A 21,876-nucleotide genomic window follows, 5' to 3' on the forward strand; every position below is an offset into this window, starting at 1 on the left:
AATAGGAATGACCAGCAAAATGGGATAACTTATCCACCCAAGGCCAATGGAACAAGGAATGATCCCCCTAGGAATCAAGGCAAGAGGGGTCCTCCAGGTGGATGTTTTATGTGTGGGAGAAACCATTTTGCTAGAGAATGTCCCAAGATGCAAGGTCAGATTAGGGCCAATCAACCACAACAAGGGCCCCAACAAAGGATTCATGCAACAGTTAGGAACCGAAGAGCAAGATTCCAAAATATTCTCGTGGAAACTACAGGTACACTATTTGAACAACCAATTTCAATTCTAATTGACACTGGGTCATATGAATGTTTCATCTCACCTGAATTAGTAAGCAACTATGCATTAAAAGTTAATCAAATGGAGTCATCATGGACGGTTCAATATGGGGATAAGGCAACTAGGGAGGTAACTAAGTGTTTGTCGAGGGCAAGGGTACAATTTCCTGAGTTTGAAACAAGGGTAGATCTCTATGTGGCACCCCTAGGGTTATATGATGTAATCATTGGAATGAGTTGGTTAATGGATCATCAAGCTAATGTAGATTTCTATAAAAAAGTTGTTGAATGTTTGGACGATGGGCGGAAAAGGGTCAAAATCCAAGGAAAGTTTAACCCCATTAATATAGAAACCATATCCACCATGCAATTAAAGAAGGAAAGAAGAAGAGGAGGCCTAATCTATATGGTTGAAATTGATGAAGGAGAAGAGGAAAATACCCCAACCTTTGAAAATACCCCTTTCTTACGAGAATTCAAGGATGTATTTCCAAAAGAATTACCCGGCTTACCCCATAAAAGGAAGTTTGACTTTTCTATCGACTTACTGTCGGGAGCTAAACCAGTATCAAGGGCACCTTACTGAATGAACACGATTGAATTACAAGAGCTCAAAATGCAATTAGAGGAACTCTTAGCTAAGGGATTAATAAGGCCAAGTGTGTCACCATGGGGAGCACCAGTCTTATTCGTAAGAAGAAGGATGGAACCTTAAGACTATGCATTGACTATAGGATGTTGAACAAGGTCACAATAAAGAATAGGTATCCCTTACCTCAAATAGAGGATCTTTTTGACCAAATGAAACGAGCAACAATTTTCTCGAAGATAGACCTCCGATCAGGATATCATCAACTCAGAATTAAAGAGGAGGACATTCCGAAGATAACTTTCAGGACTAGATATGGGCATTATGAATTCACAGTAGTACCTTTTGGTGTAACCAATGTCCCATCAGCATTTATGAACCTAATGAATAGTGTATTCCATGACTACTTGGACAAATTTGTTTTGGTATTTCTGGATGACATCTTGATTTACTCTAGGAACGAGGAGGAACATTTAGTACACCTACAAATGGCTTTGCAAAGGTTGAGGGAACATAAGTTATATGGGAAACTGTCAAAATGTGCCTTCTTCGAGGAAAATATTCACTACCTTGGGCATATAATATCAAAGGAAGGAATAGCAGTTGATCCAGATAAGATAAAGGCAATAGTAGAATGGTCGATCCCTAAAAACGTATTAGAGGTAAGAAGCTTTATGGGGCTAGCAGGGTACTATAGGAGGTTTGTGGAAGGATTCTCTAAGATAGTGAACCCCATCACCTCATTGCAGAGGAAGGGTAAAAGGTTTGTGTGGACGGAGCAAAGTAATAAGGCATTCCAAATTTTGAAGGGAAAACTAACTTCAACACCCATTTTAAAGGTACCAGATCCAAATGGACACTTCACAGTCGTAACCGACGCTTCTATTGAAGATTTAGGAGGAGTACTTATCCAAGATGAAGGGGTAGTAGCTTATGAATCCAAGAAGTTGAAGACTCGTGAAGTTAATTATGCACCCCACGACTTAGAGTTAGCAGCGATTGTGCATGCCCTACACAAATGGAGACACTTCTTACTAGGGAAGCCCTTTGAGTTAAAGTCAGATAACCAAGGACTAAAGTACATCTTTACCCAACCCCACTTAAATGCTAGACAAAGAAGGTGGTTAGAGTTTCTAAGTGAATATGATTTTGAAATTGAATATATTAAGGGGAAGGAAAATAGGATGGCAGATGCTTTAAGTAGGAGGAGACACTTGATGACTATAGCAACATCCAAAACTTCTTTCAAAAGGCAAGTAATGGATGAGCAGGGACATGACCCATGGTATGAGCAAGTCAAATTGACTTTAGAATATGATCCAACAGATCCTAAGGTTGAAGGGTATACATTAGATGAAGATGGGTTGCTCAAATACAATAATAGAATGTATGTTCCTAGTTCAAGGGACTTAAGGAAGGTAGTCTTGTTGAAGGCTCATAATGCCCCTTACTCGGGGCACCTGGGGTTAACAAACTTTATGCAGATCTAAAGAAGCTATACTTTTGGCAAGGGATGAAGAATGACATAGTCAAGTATGTGGCTAAATGTTTGGAGTGTAAAAGAGTAAAGCCAGAGCACCTCCTATCCCAATTGGATAGATGCCTATCCCGTATGGGTAGATTCCTATCCCATATTGGATAGATGAAACCTTCCATTCTGTATGAACAGATGCCTAACACGTATGGTTAGATGCTCATCCCGGATGGATGAATGCCTAATCCAAATGCATGGATGCCTAGAGTATGTGATTGAATCAAACACAAATGATTAAATTAAATATTAAAAAAAAAAAAGAGGTCAAAATTTTGTTGGGTTAAGTATAGTGGGTTATTACATGTGGAATTTATGTATGAGATGGTGGTCACTTTGTTTCTTGTTGCAGGTATCTTGATGGAGCACATGGATGACTTTGATTCCTTGATGGTATATGTGGCTAGAGGGATTGTTCCCGTGTTCATATTTGGGGTTTCTTATTGCCCCTTATGCAATGTATATAACAAGTGGGAGAATATTGGGAAATAAGGTGTTGTACATCATGCATAATTTTAAGTAATTACATTATTTATTTATTATGTGTGTGGTGCACATGGATGTGCAATATGTAGAGATTCTATAGGAATATTCTTGAGGCCACTTGATGATGTATTGTAACATTATAATATTATATTGTAATTATTGAATATTGGAGAAAGATATTTAAAAAGAGAAAACATAGCACCCAATATTAAATGCGGGGTCAATGATTAGGTAGCCCATGGTTTTGATATAATACCACTTGGTGGTTTTGTGGGAGCTTGAATCTATAAAAGCAACCACAAAGTAGTTGTTTAAGTTTGGCAGGTTAGCAGGTTAGCCAAGTTAGCATTTGTGGAGGTTGGAATCATGGAATGGGATTTGTGGTTGCATGCTTGTTCACATGGAGTGCTTGTAGGTGGCTTGTGGTTCAAAGGCTTTGATGGGTGTATTGTAAAGTTGCATTGTTGAATAATACATGGTGGATGGATGGTTTTGGACGCTAGGATTTTCCCTCATGAGGGTTTTTCTAGGGTATTTTTTGCGTTATATTTGATGGGTTTGTTGTCTATTCTTTTGCATATGGATTCTACGTGTTTATTTATATTGATTTCTAAATACGTTGTGTGGAAATTGTCTTTATGAGTCTTCAAGTTTCCTTTCATGTCAAACTTGTGCATAGGCTAAGAAATAGTAGACCAATTATTATGGTGGGTAGGACCTCTATTTTTTTCTATGTTAAACTAGTGAGGCTTCCCTAAGGTTAAGTAATAGATACTTATTTGAGAAACAAACATTTACTTGATGCAAACCACACCTAATGCATATTGTACCCTTTTTTTGGTTCTCACTTCATACATATATTGGTTTGCAATATTCAAGTTCATGCAACTTAATAGAATACATAAATTTTTATATTAATTGATTAAGAATACGATTTATAATGGCCCTTGATGTTATGCAAATTTAGACATGGCAGTTGGAACACACTAAATCAAATTAAATTGAAAAGAAGGTTGAATTGATTTGTTGTGGGTGTGGTGGGAAGATGAAGAGGTGAAGACAATAGTAGAATGGTGCTTGTATCTAATTGGGTAACTATGTATCTAAACTCATTTAAAATATGTAATAAATAAAACCAATGGTGACACCTTAATGAACATATCATAAAAGAGTGTCTTCAAAATGCATAGAAAAACTAGGTTCTACTTATACATTCATAAAGAATATAGATATTTTTAAAATATTTATTCTACTTAGTAATCAATGAGTATACTTATATATTTTATTTATTGTCCTAAAAAGATATCTTGCAAAAGCTTTACAAGAATTTTGTACATGTTTGGCTAGCCAACTAACCAATAATACATCTAGAAACGCACACCATACACAAGGATACACTAAATCGAGGTTTGTTCTACCTTCAAGAATTCACTTTGCAAAGGTTAAAAGTGTTTATTATAAATTTTAAATGAACCCAAATCATTGAAATATGAAAACTTTATCACTGGAGCTAGAAACAAAGAACCTTACAATTATGATAAGTCAATTTCTTCCTTGGCTATGCTCCTTTTATTTTGATATTTTCTCCTCTCTAAAAATGAAAATCTTGCAATGTTTGTTATTTAGTAAATTTGAATTCCCTAGAGCAAAGGTCCTCCATCATTCTCTCTCACATAGGTCACCCTTGCCTTCTATAATTATTATTAATTCCCCATGCTGAAATTGCCCCTTTAGGATGTGCAAAGGTTTTTGGAGGCATGAGGAAATCGTTCTCTTCGTGTGTCATTTTTTGAGCATTGATGAAATCTTTCAAATCAAGTGTGCAAGTAATGGAAGAGACCATGAAATCTATTGAAATGGTATATAGAAGATAGTGTGAGGAGTACTGGGGCATGAAACTTCAACTATTATATTAATTCTAATGTGATCACTTTCAAATTTTATCATTAGAAGTCCATTTCAATATAGGACTTTGGAATAAAATGAGCAAGGCGAAATTTAATTGGGTAGTTATAAGGCCTTGTCAGGTTTTTAGTGGTATTCGAGTTCAAGTAGGGAGATAGGTAGGAGTGAACAATACAAAATGTGATTTTTGTAGCTTTTGGGGTTTGGGTTAGGGATAGCTCACAACTAATACCATTTTTTAGGAATATGGATTTGGAATATGGTATACTTTGTTCTTATAGAAAATTGAGATTGGTATAACTACATCTTCAACTTTGTAAGGATAACATAATAAAGTTGTTGGGAGTTAAGGATTGGAGGTAACAAGGAATTCATCCCTTAAGGTATGCAAGTTGGGGTAAGTTTGAACTCACAATATCAATAAGGTAATACAATAAAAAGATTCCAGGATCAAAGTTAGCTCATAACTCATGCCAAAAGTAATTGTTTAGAGATATCTCCTCATCTTCCACTATCTGAAAGATTTTGGAAGAAAACATCAAAAGTTGGAATTGGAGATACCAATGAAAAGGTGCCTAGGTGAAGTGATGACAACAAAAAAAATGTTAAAAGGTAACCTAGTGTGAAGGATCATGGACTGGATGTTTGGATGAAATACTTGATGGTAAGAGGTTTTTTGTTCCTTGTTAAACAATCACGTTATTCCCTATATCCATGATGCATATGGCTTGTCCTTCCTAATTGATCAAATGGACCTATCTTATGGAGTGGTAAAACTCCAACATAAGTGTAGTCCTTAGGAATAAAAAAAACCTCCACAGTTAAATTTTTTGAGACCTTAGCAAGTTCTAACACATTTTCAAGAACATGGGGGATGAGGTATAATAACATATATTAAAACTTAGAGCAAGGAAAACCAATTAGGTTAAACTAGTTATCTATGATGGGAAAAGGAAGGCTAAATGAATAAGGGGCCTAGGATTCAAGCATGATTTAGACGGAGACAAATTGAGCACAAAAAAAGTAATCACAAATATGTAAGGCACCTTATCTTTTCAAGGCCACATAATTATTATATTAGCCAATGAGGATATGCTAAAATTATTGTAATGGGGTCCTCACACTTAGTGACACGATATCCCCTAACCTTACAACTACCCACATAATGTATTCCTTACCTCATTAATTCTAACCATATCATCTATCTCAAAATATGGTATCGTGTCCCTAATACTACTTGATAATAAGAAATAAAATCTCCTAATACAAGAATCAACATAAAGATTGCATAACAAAATGATATAAATCATATAATAGAACTCTCACCTAATATATAAAAGGTTGTCTTAGATAATATAGACATGTTAATTATTTCACCTAAGTAAACTAATTCATCTCTCAATCTTTGAAGTGTGTCATCTCTACCCCTAACAACGATGTATATAAGAAAATTTGGCAATATATAATATATTTCAATTTAAAAATTGGAGAGGATTCACCCCTCTAGCTTAAGGAATGCATCACTTAGAGGTTGCATCAAAGCTTCATTGTTCAAGGGTTCAACCACATTGTATTGGTGTTGTTTGTTGTTTGTTGTTTGTTGTTTGTTGTTTGTTGTTTGTTGTTTGTTGTTTGTTGTTTGTTGTTTGTTGTTTGTTGTTTGTTGTTTGTTGTAGGTATGCCCCTAGTACTTTATTGTTGTTATATATTTTGAACCTACAATGTATTGTGCGTGCTATTTAGATTATATTGTAATAAGGAAAGCATAAAGAGTTGTACCTATTATTTTGTGTTCATTATAATAAGAAAATGAAATAGTTATTTTTACCATTTGTTGTTTGTGATGTAATGATATTGTTAATGCATAAATGGTAATTTTAATCTAAGTTGTCGAAGATATGAGTATGCTAGATATGATAGTGTTGCTATTTTATATAACATGTGTTTTCGAAACGTTAAGAAACATGTTTGCATTATTTTTTGGGTGGGGACATTACAATATTATCAGAGTTGGTGATCTTTCTAGCATGTATGTATTCATAGTTCAACTTTGCATGTTATAGTTTATGTAGTATGATGATAGAGTAACCAAATGGCACTTAAGGAAATTTATAAAATAAGTGGAATTTTTTAGAGGATGTGAAGACTCGATCATCTCCTACAAAACCCATTGAAGAGAAAAACAATATAGAAAAAGAGAGAGAAGAATGAATGCAGATGATATCCTAGATAGTTAAGCCAAAAGAAAGTTTGATCTGTTGATTCATATGATGGCACAATTACTTTACAAGATGGATACTGATATAAATATTCCTACACAATCGATGAATGAAGAAGCTATTTATGAGGCTAATATCATGGATGTCACTAAAAGCCACACACAAAATGTTGTTCTTGTTTGAGCTACAAGACCAACCCAACCTACTTTTCTAAATAAGGAGGTGGAGGCTCTAGAACTTAAATTGACTCACTACTTGATTATATTAGGACTTTTCATGTTGAATATAGAATTCTTCATGAGGATATTTGAAGTGAAGTGTGACTCACCAATTGTATGACCATGAAGAAGTCCTGAAATGGTTTTAAAATTTAGCCTAGGCCACAATATTTTCAAAGAGATAAGCAACAAGATTTATAGAAGTTAAAACTCTCTCCCTATGATGGATCTAGTAGATGCTCAACTCGTGCATGAGTGTAGAAGAAAGACGCATACATATCCCTCAAACTAAAGATGAGGAAATAAAGATTGCCACCCTACATTTTGATGATACTGCACATGAGTGGTGGTACCATGATCTAATCACTTAGGACCATGAATCCCTCACCTCATATGATGAATTTTGTAAAAACATAATTGAGAGGTTTCATCAAAAGGGATGTGAAGTTTGTTTCAAAGATTTGATTTAGCTCCAACAGTTTGGTTTCATGGAGAGCTATGTAATAGTCTTCCAAAAGCTAGCGTTGATGGTCCCAAATTTCATATATATTCTTAATTATTCTCTTCATTAAAGGGTTAATTGAATCTCTTAAGGGGCTAGTCAAGGCTTTTGAACCACCTATCCTACAAGAGGCCATCAAGAAAGCTTTATCACTAGAGACTTTCATGCTAAAGCATACATTTTAGATGTAAAGCTTGATTCCAGAGAATCCCTTTCAAAAAAAAGTATAACAAACCAGAATTTCTCCATCAAGACTAAACATTGAGGCAAGGAATGAATTAAGAAGAAGAATCTATGCTTCAATTGCAAGGAGCCATGCTCACCTAGAAATAAATTTCTTGGGAAAGGAGAAGTGCATTACATTGAGATAAGGTTTGATGATGAATCAAGATATGAGAAACCAAAGCAAGAGATGGAAGGAGAAGAAGATCAAACAAAAGAGGAAGAGGTCATCTTGAGAGGCACTCTTGTTGCACTCTCTAGTACTCCAAGGTACAACTACTTATACAATTGTGGGGTCCTACAAGGTTAAAGGGTGACTATACTCATTGACACCAATGCCACGTATAACTTCATTAATGAGAGATTGGTGACTTAGTGAGGCCTCACGATAAAGGAATTTGAAGGATTCAGTGTAGTGGTTGATGGTCTCACCATCTAATGCAATAGAAAGATCACGTAGCTTCATATTAATCTTGAAGGATACAATATTGAATGATAACTTTGATTTTTTCAACATAGGAGACATTTTTGTTTATGGGTATCCAATGGTTGTACTCATTAGAAGAGATCAAATAAAACTTCTAGACCATGGAACTAAAGGTTCCATCAGAGGCGGGAGTGGTACCTGAGAGAATATGAAATAAAGTTCCAAGGATTTTATTCACTAAGGGAATGGAGAGGATATTTTATCACAGACAAGCCATGTGAAAAGTTTAGTGTTTGGTGATAGTAACAAAATCCATCGAAGGAAAGAAGTAACATCATGTGGATGTACAAAGTATCTTAGACAAGCATAATATTAAAGTATTTAGAAGAATTTCTCCAAGGAGACTAGGTAGAGGTTGTGAGCACATCATTGAGTTGGAGGATGGTGCTAAGCCCATCATTGCTACTCTTTATTGCCACCATAAGAGATATAATAAGAAAATCAAAAAATTATTAAGGAACCAATAGAAATGGAGAACATCAAACCTAACTAAGTTCCTTTTCTTCCCCTATGGTTTTGGTGAAGAGGGATGGCACATTGCATTTTTTGCATTGATTATAGAGCACGAAACAAGAAGACTATCAAGAATCGATAACCCATTCCCAAGATTAATGAATTAATGGATGAGTTTCATGGAGCAATCTATTTCTCAAAAATAGATCTCAAATTAGGCTACCCTAAAATCAAAGTCTGAGAGGAGGATATTCACAAAATGTTTTTTCAATGTCACTACAGGCACTATGAGTTTCTAGTCATGTCATTTAATTGGAAAAATGTTTCAACAACTTTGCATGCATGCATGAATTTTGCTAGCAACTAAGAAACTTTCTCCTTGTCTTATTTGATGACATTTTAATCTATAACAAAACGTGGGAGCAACACATGCAACTCATTGATGAATTGTTGGGAATTTTAAAAGCACAAATGTTGTTTACCAAGGGGTCAAAGTGTGAGTTTTCTATGGTAGAGATCTTGTATCTAGGTCATATCGTCAACACAAAGGGAGTGCAAGTGGACATGAAAAATATCAAATAAATTTAAGATTGGCCTCCCCTAAGAATCTTGACATAGCTATAAGGATTATTTGGCCATTCAAACTATTGGAGGTGATCTATAATGGTTTTCCCCAACTAGTCACGCCCTTTATTGACTTGAAAAAGAATTGAGCTTTCCATGGATTGGGGAAGCACAACAAACGTACAACAAACTAAAAGAGTTAATGATTTCATGTCTTATGTTAGAAATTCTAGAGTTCACTCTTCCTTTCACATTAGAACATGATGCATCAAGAGAAGGAATTAGGGTTGTGCTCATGCAGAACAAGCACCTTATTGACTTTGAGAGTTGTAAATTCACAAAGGTGGAAATATAGTTCTCCATCTATGATAAGCAAATGTTGGTCATCATACATGAATTGGTAAAATTTGGGCACTTCTTGGTAGATGGATGATATATGGTTAAAATTGATCACAATGGTTTGAGATATTTTCTCAACCAAAAAGATCTAAATGAGCAGCGATAGAAATAGGTGAGTAGACTCCAAGTACATGGTTTTGCTATTATGTCAAAGGAAAAAGAATGATGTTGATGCACTATAGAACGCCCAATTTATGTTCCATGTCTTAGATCTCTAGGGATTGGGAGAGTTAAATCAATACAAAGTATGTCAAAAGCACATTTAAAATTGATGTGTTGGAAAGAAAGTTGATGGATGATAGGTACAAAATCTACAATGAATTAATTCTCTACAAGGGAAGAGTCTACTTGGTACCGAAATCAACGATGAAGGGTGACATTTTCCAGGAAGTTTTTGGCACTCCCTTAGTGGGCCACCTTAGGTATTTCAAGGCCTAAAATAAATAAAGGAAAGGTTAACATGGAATAGAAACTTGAAAACATAAAATGTGTCTTCTCCATTGCAACCTCTGAGGTTTGAGGGGAGAGTATGCATATTGAACCTTCTAAATGAACAAATAAATTCTCACTTTCTATGTAGTCCACATACTACACTAACTCAAGGAAATGATTCTTGTATTGAACAATTATGTTTCCCTTTGTTGTAGATCATAGAAATCATAAGAGTAACATTGTTGAAAGTGCTCAAACAAATATTATGCTTTGAATCTCTTAAAGAAATCTCCTAAGTCAATGTCTCCATAACATAATGATGTTTCTACTCCTCTTCTCACCACAAAGTGGTAGATGAACCTCTCAAGAGGTGTATCACAAACCAAAAGTGCATGTGGTTAAGCTAACTAACTATTCCTCAAACTCTACATCATTTGTCAAGCTTGAAAAAGTAGAGAACTAAAGACTCGAGACATCTTGTATCTAGTTCAAGTCACCCAATGAATGTGGTTTGAATTCATATCTTACAACTATTGATCCCAAATCAAAGGCTCTCTATACTAAATGCAATTGAATTAGCTCTGTCAACTCTTCTCAGTTTCTCTCTATGTGATAAGCATCTTCATTATTTTCACTATCTAAATAATAACTTTGAGCTAGTGGCCAGTGGTACTTGAGATTATAGTATATTTCAAAAAGATATATTTTGATATGAATATTAATGACGAGTATTTCATAGCCTTACTTGCTAGATGAGGAAGAAGAAAACAAAATATTCTTTCCACTATAAATATCGCATCGAATTCTTAAGAATATTTGAATAAAATGTTTTTCTTTCATAATGAGATAGGAAAAACGATAGAGGAGTTATAAGATTGGCAAGCTAGATTAAAATCCCAATCGCCAAAAAAACTTAGTTGTAGATCTTAAATGTAAGGGAATTGTTGTCTCCTTTTATAAGATCATAAGCTTTTGGAGATCAAAAGAATGCCTATTAGGGAGATTTGATCTAAATTGGACGGTGAAGCAGTGGTGCATTTGCATTAATTTGAGATAAATAGACCTATTTCTTTGTAGTTGTGTATGGTCAATGAAGCTTTTGACAAATGTTCCCCCTTTGATGCTAATTAAGGGAAAGCAAAACCTATTTCTTCTAGTTGTGTATGGTCAATGAAGCTTTTGAGAAATGTTTCCCCAAAGAAAACTAAGTACATGAAAAGATTGATGATGATAAAAATACCACAAGGTCCATGATAGTGGCCCATAATGGTGATTTTCACACATCATGAATATATAGAATATTGGAGAATAGCTATCCAGCCCTAGGATACCACCAAGATATCCATTATAATACCACCAAGATATCCATTATAATGTATGAGACGTGTGGATATCCATTATAATGTATGAGACGTGTGGATGCCTTGGTGCATCCTAGAAGCTGAATAGCCGTTTCCCAAATCTTGTGGTCACCCATGCAGCAAAATAATCCTAATAGATTGTATATTATTGAAGACACACCATAAAACAAAACCTGAATTACTTCCTCTTGTGCGATCATAGGAACTAGAATTTAATCTCAGCATGGTTCAATTACTAATGCTTCAAAATAGGACTTAGCTGACAATCCAATTGACAGTAAGTAACGTCGACTTTGCATGAAATTCTGAAATTTCCCACGTATAAATTTACGAACTACCAACCAAACCTGAAAAATCATTAGCAGACACCCGCAAACATGCAGCCAAAGTATGAGAAAGGTAATAATCCATGCCAGGATCCCACAGATATGTGGACGTGTTACATATGTAACCCCGCCAAATTCTTCCCCAAGATGTGGATCAAATACAATCTTCATGTCGTTCTCTGGTTTTGGTTATTTCAGGGCAGTTTTTATGTCTCCATTCATGGAGGAATTGGGCAGCATTGGTAATCATACTTGTCGCTCAATAACTAGAATAGATATCATTATGTCTTTTGTTTTGGGTTTCTTCGATTGTTGTAGAAAGCTTATTGTGTTCTTTCAGCCCAGCAATGCCCTTAGGCACTGTACACTGTTAATGTGGCTTTCTCTGTTATTTTACAAAAAAATACAGTATGTTTTCCTAAGCAAAATACACGTTCAAATGAAATGCATTACAGTGGTGATTTTAGAAACTGTGGATAGTGTAGAGATTCTTAAATAAATGAATCTAAAGCTTCTTTCATATTTTCTTCCTCTTTCAATGTTTTTCATAGAAATTTGGAATTTAACCTTCCTCAATACCAATGTGCCAACAATGGTGCTAGTTCCATGAAATTTCTGTTGGATCTAGTGCACTTTTTCAATAATTTTTCTGCTGTACTCTTGAATGTTGTCAGGGAGCTTCATTGATGCTTAACATGTCAGCACTTGCAGCAATGATGATTTTTTTTCCAGCTCTCTAATATTTTAGTGTACGAAAACTTTTTTTTTAACCATTTGGAAAGTATTCTCTGTAATTGATGAACACTTTCCAGCTAGCGTTAGAATAAGCTTGGCCAGCCCTCAGCCCTGTGAGATACCAAGAAAAAGCCATTTCATTATTAATGGGTTAGTGGGTTATGTCCCCAAGTTTGGCTGCTTCAATTTCACCCCGGGCTTCTCTATGTATCTGTGCATTTAAGAATAGTGCTTAGCTGCAGCTGCACCCAATGTCAAATTGCAGCTTTAGGCATTCGCATCGAGTTCAAGTCGAGCTCCATATGATCTTAGATCCATCTCGTTTCAAATGCAGAAATTATTGAGCAAATTTTATCATTAAAATTAAAACAGGATATATTTACTCCTCTACATTGTTTTAAATTCTGTGCTAATTATGATCGTTCTTTTTTGTAGGTGTCTCGCATATGCCTTTGGGGTTTAAATAGCCCTAGCTACCAATGATCTGCCCGGTGGAAGAAACTTTTGACCCTAATGTTTTATTTAATATTTATGATGGATCCCATAAATGTGACATAAGAGTCTTTAATGCTAACTTGTCTGCAAAGTCCATTGGAAGTTTTGTTGATACGCTTTTTCACCATCATCAAAAATTGGATAAAACAAAATATAATTTATATAATATTGGATTAAAATATGGCACATGAAATGTCAATATCAAAAACTAAATAAATTCTTTTTGTTTTTCTTTGAAACTAAACAGCATTTTTTTTAAACCATCCTGACAGTCAAATGTATAGAATTTGGCCTGTGCTATTACAGATGTCCAGTTTTGGTATTGTTTTATAAGAGTCATGAAAGTTGCTTACAGGAATTCGAATTCTTACTTGTAGCAAATCCACAACAAAAGACCCCACTAGGTAGGGTTTCTAATTCACTACTACTTTTAACAGGCAATGTTATTAATTGGATGTCAGCAGTGCACAACTGTCACTCTTCCATGACTAGTTAAAGCGATAATAAAGTAGAAACAAAATGACCTATCTGATTCTATGCCCGTGCAAATCAAGAGTGAAGTGTACAAAGAAAGAATACCAAAATCAGAAAGAGCATTTCCAACAAAAAATATCGTAGACTACAATTGCATACTTCAACTGAATAAAGTTTCATTTTTAAAGCACAGATTATAGTCTCCAATCTAGCTTCCAACCTACCTGATGAATAATGTTATTTCCCTTCCTAGAGAGTTGTTTTGCCCCACTCTCTAAATCCAGATTAAGACAACAAAGGATACCAATCTCAGGCAGTCCATTATTATTCTGCATAGCAAAGATAAATAACCAATGTATAAACTAATTAGTAATTATACACTTTACATGCAATCTGAACCAGGTGAGTAGTGTCACTAATGTCAATCGTTACAGTTATGTTCCAAAGCAGTGTTTGCGGGTACTGTTCATGCAGAATGGTTTGATATAAAATCCTAGCAATAAAATAGGAGGAAGAAGCTACTTATGAGGATACAATTGCAAACAATGCTAGAGATGTTCGGTCGATAATAGTTTTCCTCTCTTAAAGATCAACAATGAAAATACAAATGAGAATGCCATAGTGACATACCATACTTATATTATTTGGACACACAGTAAATAATCTAAAATCAAATAAAATAAATGATTGTGTAATTATTTAGTTCTTAATCACTACGTCTGTTCTATGACATATATGGCTCATCTCAAAAGAATTCCCAAACTCAATCAAAAAATTGAAAAGCTAAAATGTCAAATCCCAATATGCCGATCCATGCTAGCTGTAGCATTGTCCATTGACAAACGAGTCAATTTATAAAAATCCAGTCCTCTGCCTTAAATAACAAGGGGAATGCCACCACGTGACTACTAGTAGAAGAAAACAATTATAAAGTAGTATCATAGCACAATGCCAGAAAGATATTTATGACAGTTCTTTATCTATCAGTATTAATATCCAAATTGACTATATCATATAGATTAATTGCATGACTCTTTTGACACCAAATGTGGAAAGAATAGAAAGGCAAATGCAATTTTGATATGATAAAGCTAGCCAACTAAGTCCATATGCTATAGTCCAGATGCATGATGTATATTCTATCATGGCAAAGATAATCCAACCAACAAAAAAGATTGATCATTGAACTTCACTATGGATGCAAGCTTCAATTGCAAACCAAAAATGCTCATTTGTTCTCAAAATATTGAATTTCATTTTCCGAGTTGCCTATGGCATGTCACATGACTTGGGAAACGTGAAATTCTTAATAAATATTGATTGGTGTAGTATTTCAAAGTCTGCATTGATCATTTGATCGCTTCTCCCTCCTAACACTGTTTATCGATTAGCAGGTAAAGAACTCTGAAAGCCTTGATATATTTCAGCTTTATTGGCTCATTCATGGGTGTAAAATTGTATGACTTCCAAAAACATCAGTTATATTCAAACAATCAACAGGAAAACATTTGGCCAAGTAAAACTATACGAATGGATCCTATGTCATTCAGCAAGCCATATAGTAAAGATCCAACTAGGTCCTTGGGCAAAAAATCACTTTTGTAATATACTTCAATTAGATTAAGAAAATAAATGAGACACCAAATTTTCCGGACCTTGTGAAATTTATGCACATTTTCCAAAAACTCAAGAATTTGGGTGTTTTGCATTTTGGCAACATTTAAGTCAGACATGAGGCTTTCCCAAGCCATTTGTCTTAGCTCACTTTTGACATAAGGTAAGTTTCAACCACATGTGAGTTCAGGGCAAGTGAATACTGTCCAATATCCCAATATCATAAAAAACTGTTAACTGTGTTAAAGATGTTGCCGATGCACAAAAGCATTCCAATGCTAGTCTTTACACATTCAGCCAACAATGTATATTTTCAGTATGCCTTGCCATTAGTAGCAGGCATAATTTTCAACAGGGACAGCTATAAGATTTGATTTACAATATCAAAAGTAACACAGCATCGGTCCTAAGTTATGATCATCATTTGATTGGGGTACTCCAGGTATACATCACAAGTTTAAACCAAGGGTTATTCTGATTCTGTTAAACAGGCGCCTGATAAATAGAAGGATAGTAGTGCATACAGTTATCATTGCAGTGAGTTAACTTCATATTGCAACCAGAAAACTTGACACTTGATATCACTGTTATTTTCAAAATTAATTGACCTTCAGAAATGATTTTACCAACAAACTGAAAGGCTGCAGGATCTGACCATCACTGCGATTATGGTCACAAAAATTGTCTTGAAAAAGACAAAACTGTGAGTTGTTACAAGTTAACAAAAGGCTTTGTGTTTCTAGACATTATCTTCATATTTCTACTGGTTGGGACTTGGATTGTTGACCTTCGCTAGAAACTTTCTTGTCTGATTTTTTTCTAACAAGAATTGATAAGTGTTTCAGATAAAAAGCAAATGGTACTATTATTCTAATTTTCAATGTCTTCAATCTCCAAGTGACTGGATGTTGGTTCTTCAGCCTTCTGTAGAAAATCTGATGTCTCCTTCAATACTGAATCAGTTGAAACAGATGTTGGCACATCTTCCTCATTAATCTCACCGGTGACTGGGTTTTTCCCCTTGACATCTACAGAATCCATAGTGTCTGTAGAAAAATTCTGTTCAACCACAGCCTCAGTCTTCACATTAGAATCATCAATCTTGAGCCCAGGAATTGACTCAAGAGAGTTCCTTGCTTGCAAAGCAGAATGTAGTTGTGAGACAGAATGAAGCTCCTGCTGCAATGCCTGCATGAAAGAAGGAACGGCATCAATCCTCAAAGGCAAAATCAAATGCTAAAGAAAGATTAATTCATAGTATACAAATAAAATATATATATATATATATAACTGATCACCTCTATCCTTTGTTTTAGTACTAACTGCTGAACGTTCAAAATTCCAGAGTAGTTATTGATAGCCTGATCAAGTGATTGTGAACTCGCGGAAGGATTCTGTGAGTTGTCTTCAACAGCACCCATAGCAGGAGATATCTGGTTAGAATGGTTCATATTAAAAGGATTAAGGCCATATAAAGGTACTTGAGGGTATAGCAGATTGCTTCCACTGATTGCTGAAGTCCTTTGGGCTGCCAAAATCTGAGATTGAATTTCTAACCATCTTTGCACCTCTGGATGAATCGGAGAGGAACTCATTGCTGCATTATGCTCCTGATATTCACTATTACCCATACCTCCAGGAACATAATTTGGAGCAGCAAGTCCTGCCATGTATGGCTGGGGTACAAAAACAAATCCTGGGGACCTGACCAGTAAAAACATTAAGTTAAGATGCCTTCTCCTAAATACATTTGAAGTTTACAGTCATCTTTTAACATCTACAAACTTCCTATCAACATATAACAACCTATTTTCTAAAATATCCTAATACATCGAGCTTTCCAGGTGTAGCACTGAATATCATCACGAGATTTCAGTATCTGCTCAAAACAAAAAAAATGAAGGATGCATACAAACATATATATTTGGAATCTAGAAAATTAGCCAAAAAAGAAAAAGCATTTACAAATTCATTGCGGCAGGTTGCGCTGTAGAATATACAAAAGAACTCCCGTACAGGCGGGCAGCAGCAGCAGCAGCTTGAACTCTTGCTTGATGCTGAGCCAAAAAATGGTTTGCATCAGAGCCCTGACCTGATGCATTTGAGGAGCCAGCATTTGCTTGTAACCCTGTTAATCCATAATTGAAACAATGAGACATCAAAAAGTGATGGATAAAAACAACCATAAATTCAACAATCATTGATAAAACTATGATTCTGTGAAAGATGTCAACTGCCACCTTCTGTCCCAGCATTTTGCTGTTCAGATTGCACACCACGGCCCGCTCCAGTTGTTGCTGTTCCGCCTTCTGGTGCAATAACCGGAGACCTGCATGTAGGACATGTCTGTTGTCTCTCCAGCCAGGACCGTAGACAATGTACATGGAATAGATGGCCACAAGGTAACTTTTTTGCTGCAATCATCTCCTCCCGGCATATAATGCATGTGGCATCGCTTCTGCATGTTAAGGTATTTGTGGGTTTTAAGTCCCTCTAAAATATTTAAGTCATCTTATGTTAAACAGATAACAACAATAACAGTTTCAATGAGAAAAAACAGAAAAAGGGTAACTCACAAGCCAAGTTCTTCAGCAGTTGCATCTGGAAATCGATCATTCATGTTGGACGTAATTTTTCTGTATCTTATAAAGTCAGAAACTCTGGACTTGAAATTACGGAATGTTTCATAGAGCTCCCTTATCAAGTGTAATGGCAGGCCATAGTTTCTGTCAAAGACAAAAACAAAACCAATTTGGTCCCAACAGAACATAGCTAAATTACTGTATTGCAGTCAAAAAATACAACAAAAAATATCAAACAATGCCATACTTACATAAATATGACAAGGAAAAAGAAAAGATACAAAGACAGATGAACCAGATCTCTGACAAGCTCCAAATAAAAAGTGAAAACTGCTTTGTTCTCCCATTGTCCTTCCATAAGCACGTCACTCACATAAAAGACATATTTCAGGAAAGTCGATATTGTGGTTGTTGCCAATATCATATACCTGAAATTTAAACTTGATGTTAACTGGTACATAAATTTGATGTTATCCAAAGTAACATGACGCTATTAACTATAACAACTGATATACCCACCATAATCAAACTCCAACTTTATGCAGAGGATATAAGGTGGTTCCATGACACACTTAACCACAACAGCTGAGACACCCACCATAAAAAAAATTCTAACTATATACAGAAGATAATGGGGTATGTCTTATAAAATTTATGTGCTGTCATTGTCGATGTCCAGTTGACTAATTAGACTTTGCTAATTTTTAGAAATTTACAAAACACATCAGCCAAATCTTCGTATAGAATTTATCTAAATTAACTACATTTCCAATGATTCGCAAGCACTATTTGGATTTCTAAAATGTTTCTCATATATCAGCATACAGTAGTACTTATATTTCTTATTGTGTAGATAAAAAAAGGTCAGCAGTTACTCTTTACTGAAAAAAATTATTTCCAGTCCTAAGAGAAATCCAGGTTCAAACAACTTACTCGAATGAAAAGAAGAGCTCCACAGATGGTCGCCGCGTTTTAAGGAGATAAGATGCAGAACTGTAGAGAAAAATGCAATCTAGGGCAAGCAAAAATGCCATAAAACTTAGGATCCGGAAATGTGACAAGCGGGATACGGAAGGGGTTGTTTCAATATACTCAACCCTCTTTTGTGCAAGCCAATGAAAGGCCTTAATTAACAGCAAAACTGATACCATTGCTAAAAATGTGACTGAAAATTCTTCACGAAATATAGTGATTGCAAAGAGAATTTCCATAACCTCTCTCCATGACTGTTCATTCAACCGCTCCACTTCGGCTTCCCGAAGAGTTCCAAGAAATATTATCTTAATTAGTTGCCACAGACTGCACATAATCACCAATCCCATGTTTAGCAGGAGCACCAGGCTTATTTTTGATGTGGACAGATATAGCATAGCAGGGTAGAATTGGCCCCGACTGTGGAAAGCATGGTATATCATTGCTATCGCCCCCACTGCACTTGCTGCCGCATAAGTGCCAAATTTCACCATCTTGTCTAAAACGTTGCTCAAAGGCAGAATCTGTGATGAAACATACACTCGATATTAATCATAGCATGGATCCCTCCATTGTTTCTAAACTGAAATCATGTACAATACACAAATATCAATTATGTGTTTCCCCAAACAAACTTCCAAGTCCCAACTACTGAGTTCAACCCCTGCATATAAATTTACATCCCTTCTTCAATTTCATTATCCATTTTGATTAAAAAAGACATAAAATTGCATACTACATAGTACATACATATCTATGCACTAAAAGTGCATAGCGAAATATACAAATACTTTGTCTCTCGACAACAAAGTACCCTTGACTATAAATACTTTTTCCCAAACAAAGCATATTCTCAACAACACTACCCATAGGCAGAATCTGTGATTAAACTTACGATCAGTACTAGTTTTAGCCTGGAACTTCTCTAAGTTTCTATGCTAAATTCAATTATTTGATTTCTCCATACAAACACCCAACCACTGAATTCAACCCACCATGTACATTCACATCACTCTTTCAGTTTCAATTTAAAGTGTTGTAAAATCTACAGACTGTCATAAACAAGGGCATCTAAACAAGTGTCCATAACCACAATTTTCAGAGACTGCAATTATTTTGTACAAAAAAAAATTATGATCTTGTCTACAAAATTACCCAACGGTAGATTCCTAATAAAACATCGAGTCAGCATTAATTCTAGCATGTATGCCTTCTATCTTTCTTTATCCACTTCACAGATTAGACACTGGTATCAGTTCTTTGATTTGCACAGAAAAACGATCAACATTTAAATTGAACCCCTCTTGAATAGTTGCATCCCTCCTTCAATTTCCATATACGTTCAGTTGGAATACCCACACAAACTTACATTTTAAACATGTTACAACAGCATTGCACTATCCTGAAGGACCTTGTGTTGAAAACAAAGGACTTAAAAAAATAATAATAAAATAAATGTGATTACATAAAACCCGGCAAAAGACCCGAACACAATTATCCTTTAACAACAAATAACAGAAACAGCAAAAAAGCCTTTCCATTGAGATCGAAATCCCAGATAAAAATATAAAACCTGGCTTTCTTTTTTCTCTCAGAATTTGAAAACACAACCCCCATAGTTAAATCCCTCTTTTCCATTGCCCTTCTGTATTTGAGAACCTAATTCTTACCTGAATTCTTGAAACCCTAGATTGTCTGTTTTCTAGGCGAAATCCATATACCCAATTCGCTGTTCGGAGTTAAAAAGAAGATATGCAGATTGGGTATCTGAAATTCCGTACCTGGTGATGTCGAATTGGTGCACTGCACTAGATAGATCCGGTTAAACACCGTTTATCTAGAATAACACCAACGTTTGAGAAATCGAAGAGAACTCCGCGTTTTTCAGTCGCCTGTTTTGTCAAATTGATGTGGTGGTTGTTACAGGTGGACTAACCTTCTCTCGGGTATGGATGCTTCGTCAGCTCCAATGCCATGTTGTCTTAATTGGGTTGGGGGATTTTTCATAGGCTACGTAGTTGTTGATTAAACAAGGGACGAATTGGATCAGGATCTCCAAATCTCCGTTAAATTAGTTAGTTTCCCAATCAAATTGGAAATGGGACGGGCTGAAATGGCTTGGGTTCGAGCCCCGCGAATTTGGCAGGTTAGGCTAGGTGCGCACTGGTGTAATGATGAAAATTCCATGCGCATGTTCTTTGCTCTTTATACTAGTATACTATATAAACTATGTTGAAAGAGATCAAATTTTAAAATTATAAACTTAAAATTTTAAGAATTTATCAAGTTTAATTCGAATATAATCAAAATTGAGGAGACCCATACCGTAACAACCAATAATTTAAGTATACTAATATCATAAAATCAATAGAAACACTGAACCTCCAAATCTACTACCTCAACAAGAAACTTGAACTAAATAGATGAAATAAAAACATTACTTCTAACCATTGCTTAATGCTCTCATCATCATCCCATGAAATTCTCTTTTTTTTTAAATAACTTAAAAACACTAAATTTGAATATTTTATAATGATTGAATACTCCTAAAACTTGCACAAGACAGATAAATTTAATTGTATAATCATGATTTATTTACTTTATGTAAACTATGATTTAATTATAAGTAATGTTTTTATTCCATTTATTTAGTTGAAGTTTCTTGATGCAAGTGCCTAGGTCATTGGAAAAGATCCCACGATGATCCTATCGAATTCAGATCGATGAGATATATGGGTAAAGTTGTTGATCTTATGAGGGGTAAAGATGGAACGTAATTATCACTCCTCATTATTTGTCACTTCATTTTTTCCCCTTTACATAGTGATTCATGGTTTCTGTAGAAGGTTCAATATTTTAATAATTCTTATTTAAGATTTGTTTCCAGCGTAATTTCCATCTCTTATATGAAAGAAGAAGATTAGCAAATGTTGAAGCTAAGTTCACAACTATTGGCATGTCTCAACTTCTACAAAATTCAAAATTATTATTGCCTATCACAAATACTAATAAGATTATAAAACTCTTAA

General features: G+C 35.1%; 1 protein-coding gene across 2 annotated transcripts; it reads right to left on the minus strand.

Annotated features, from left to right (window-relative positions):
- Window positions 1-15,874: 15,874 nt before the first annotated feature.
- Window positions 15,875-21,023, minus strand: LOC131080010 (ERAD-associated E3 ubiquitin-protein ligase HRD1B). Of its 2 annotated transcripts, none has more exons than XM_058018065.2 (8): window positions 20,629-21,023; window positions 18,809-19,371; window positions 18,127-18,303; window positions 17,870-18,019; window positions 17,534-17,751; window positions 17,259-17,421; window positions 16,592-16,997; window positions 15,875-16,481 (listed from the first exon to the last, which is right to left on the minus strand). In XM_058018065.2, exons 2-8 carry the CDS (start codon window positions 19,339-19,341, stop codon window positions 16,164-16,166), a joined length of 1,965 nt encoding a protein of 654 aa, XP_057874048.1. In that variant the 5' UTR covers window positions 19,342-19,371; window positions 20,629-21,023; the 3' UTR covers window positions 15,875-16,163. The 2 variants fall into 2 exon arrangements, with proteins under 2 accessions (XP_057874048.1, XP_057874049.1); XM_058018066.2 differs by having other exon boundaries at window positions 20,518-21,023.
- Between the last annotated feature and the right edge of the window lie 853 nt (window positions 21,024-21,876).

This window comes from Cryptomeria japonica, chromosome 3, assembly GCF_030272615.1.
Source record: "Cryptomeria japonica chromosome 3, Sugi_1.0, whole genome shotgun sequence".
NCBI lineage: Eukaryota > Viridiplantae > Streptophyta > Pinopsida > Cupressales > Cupressaceae > Cryptomeria > Cryptomeria japonica.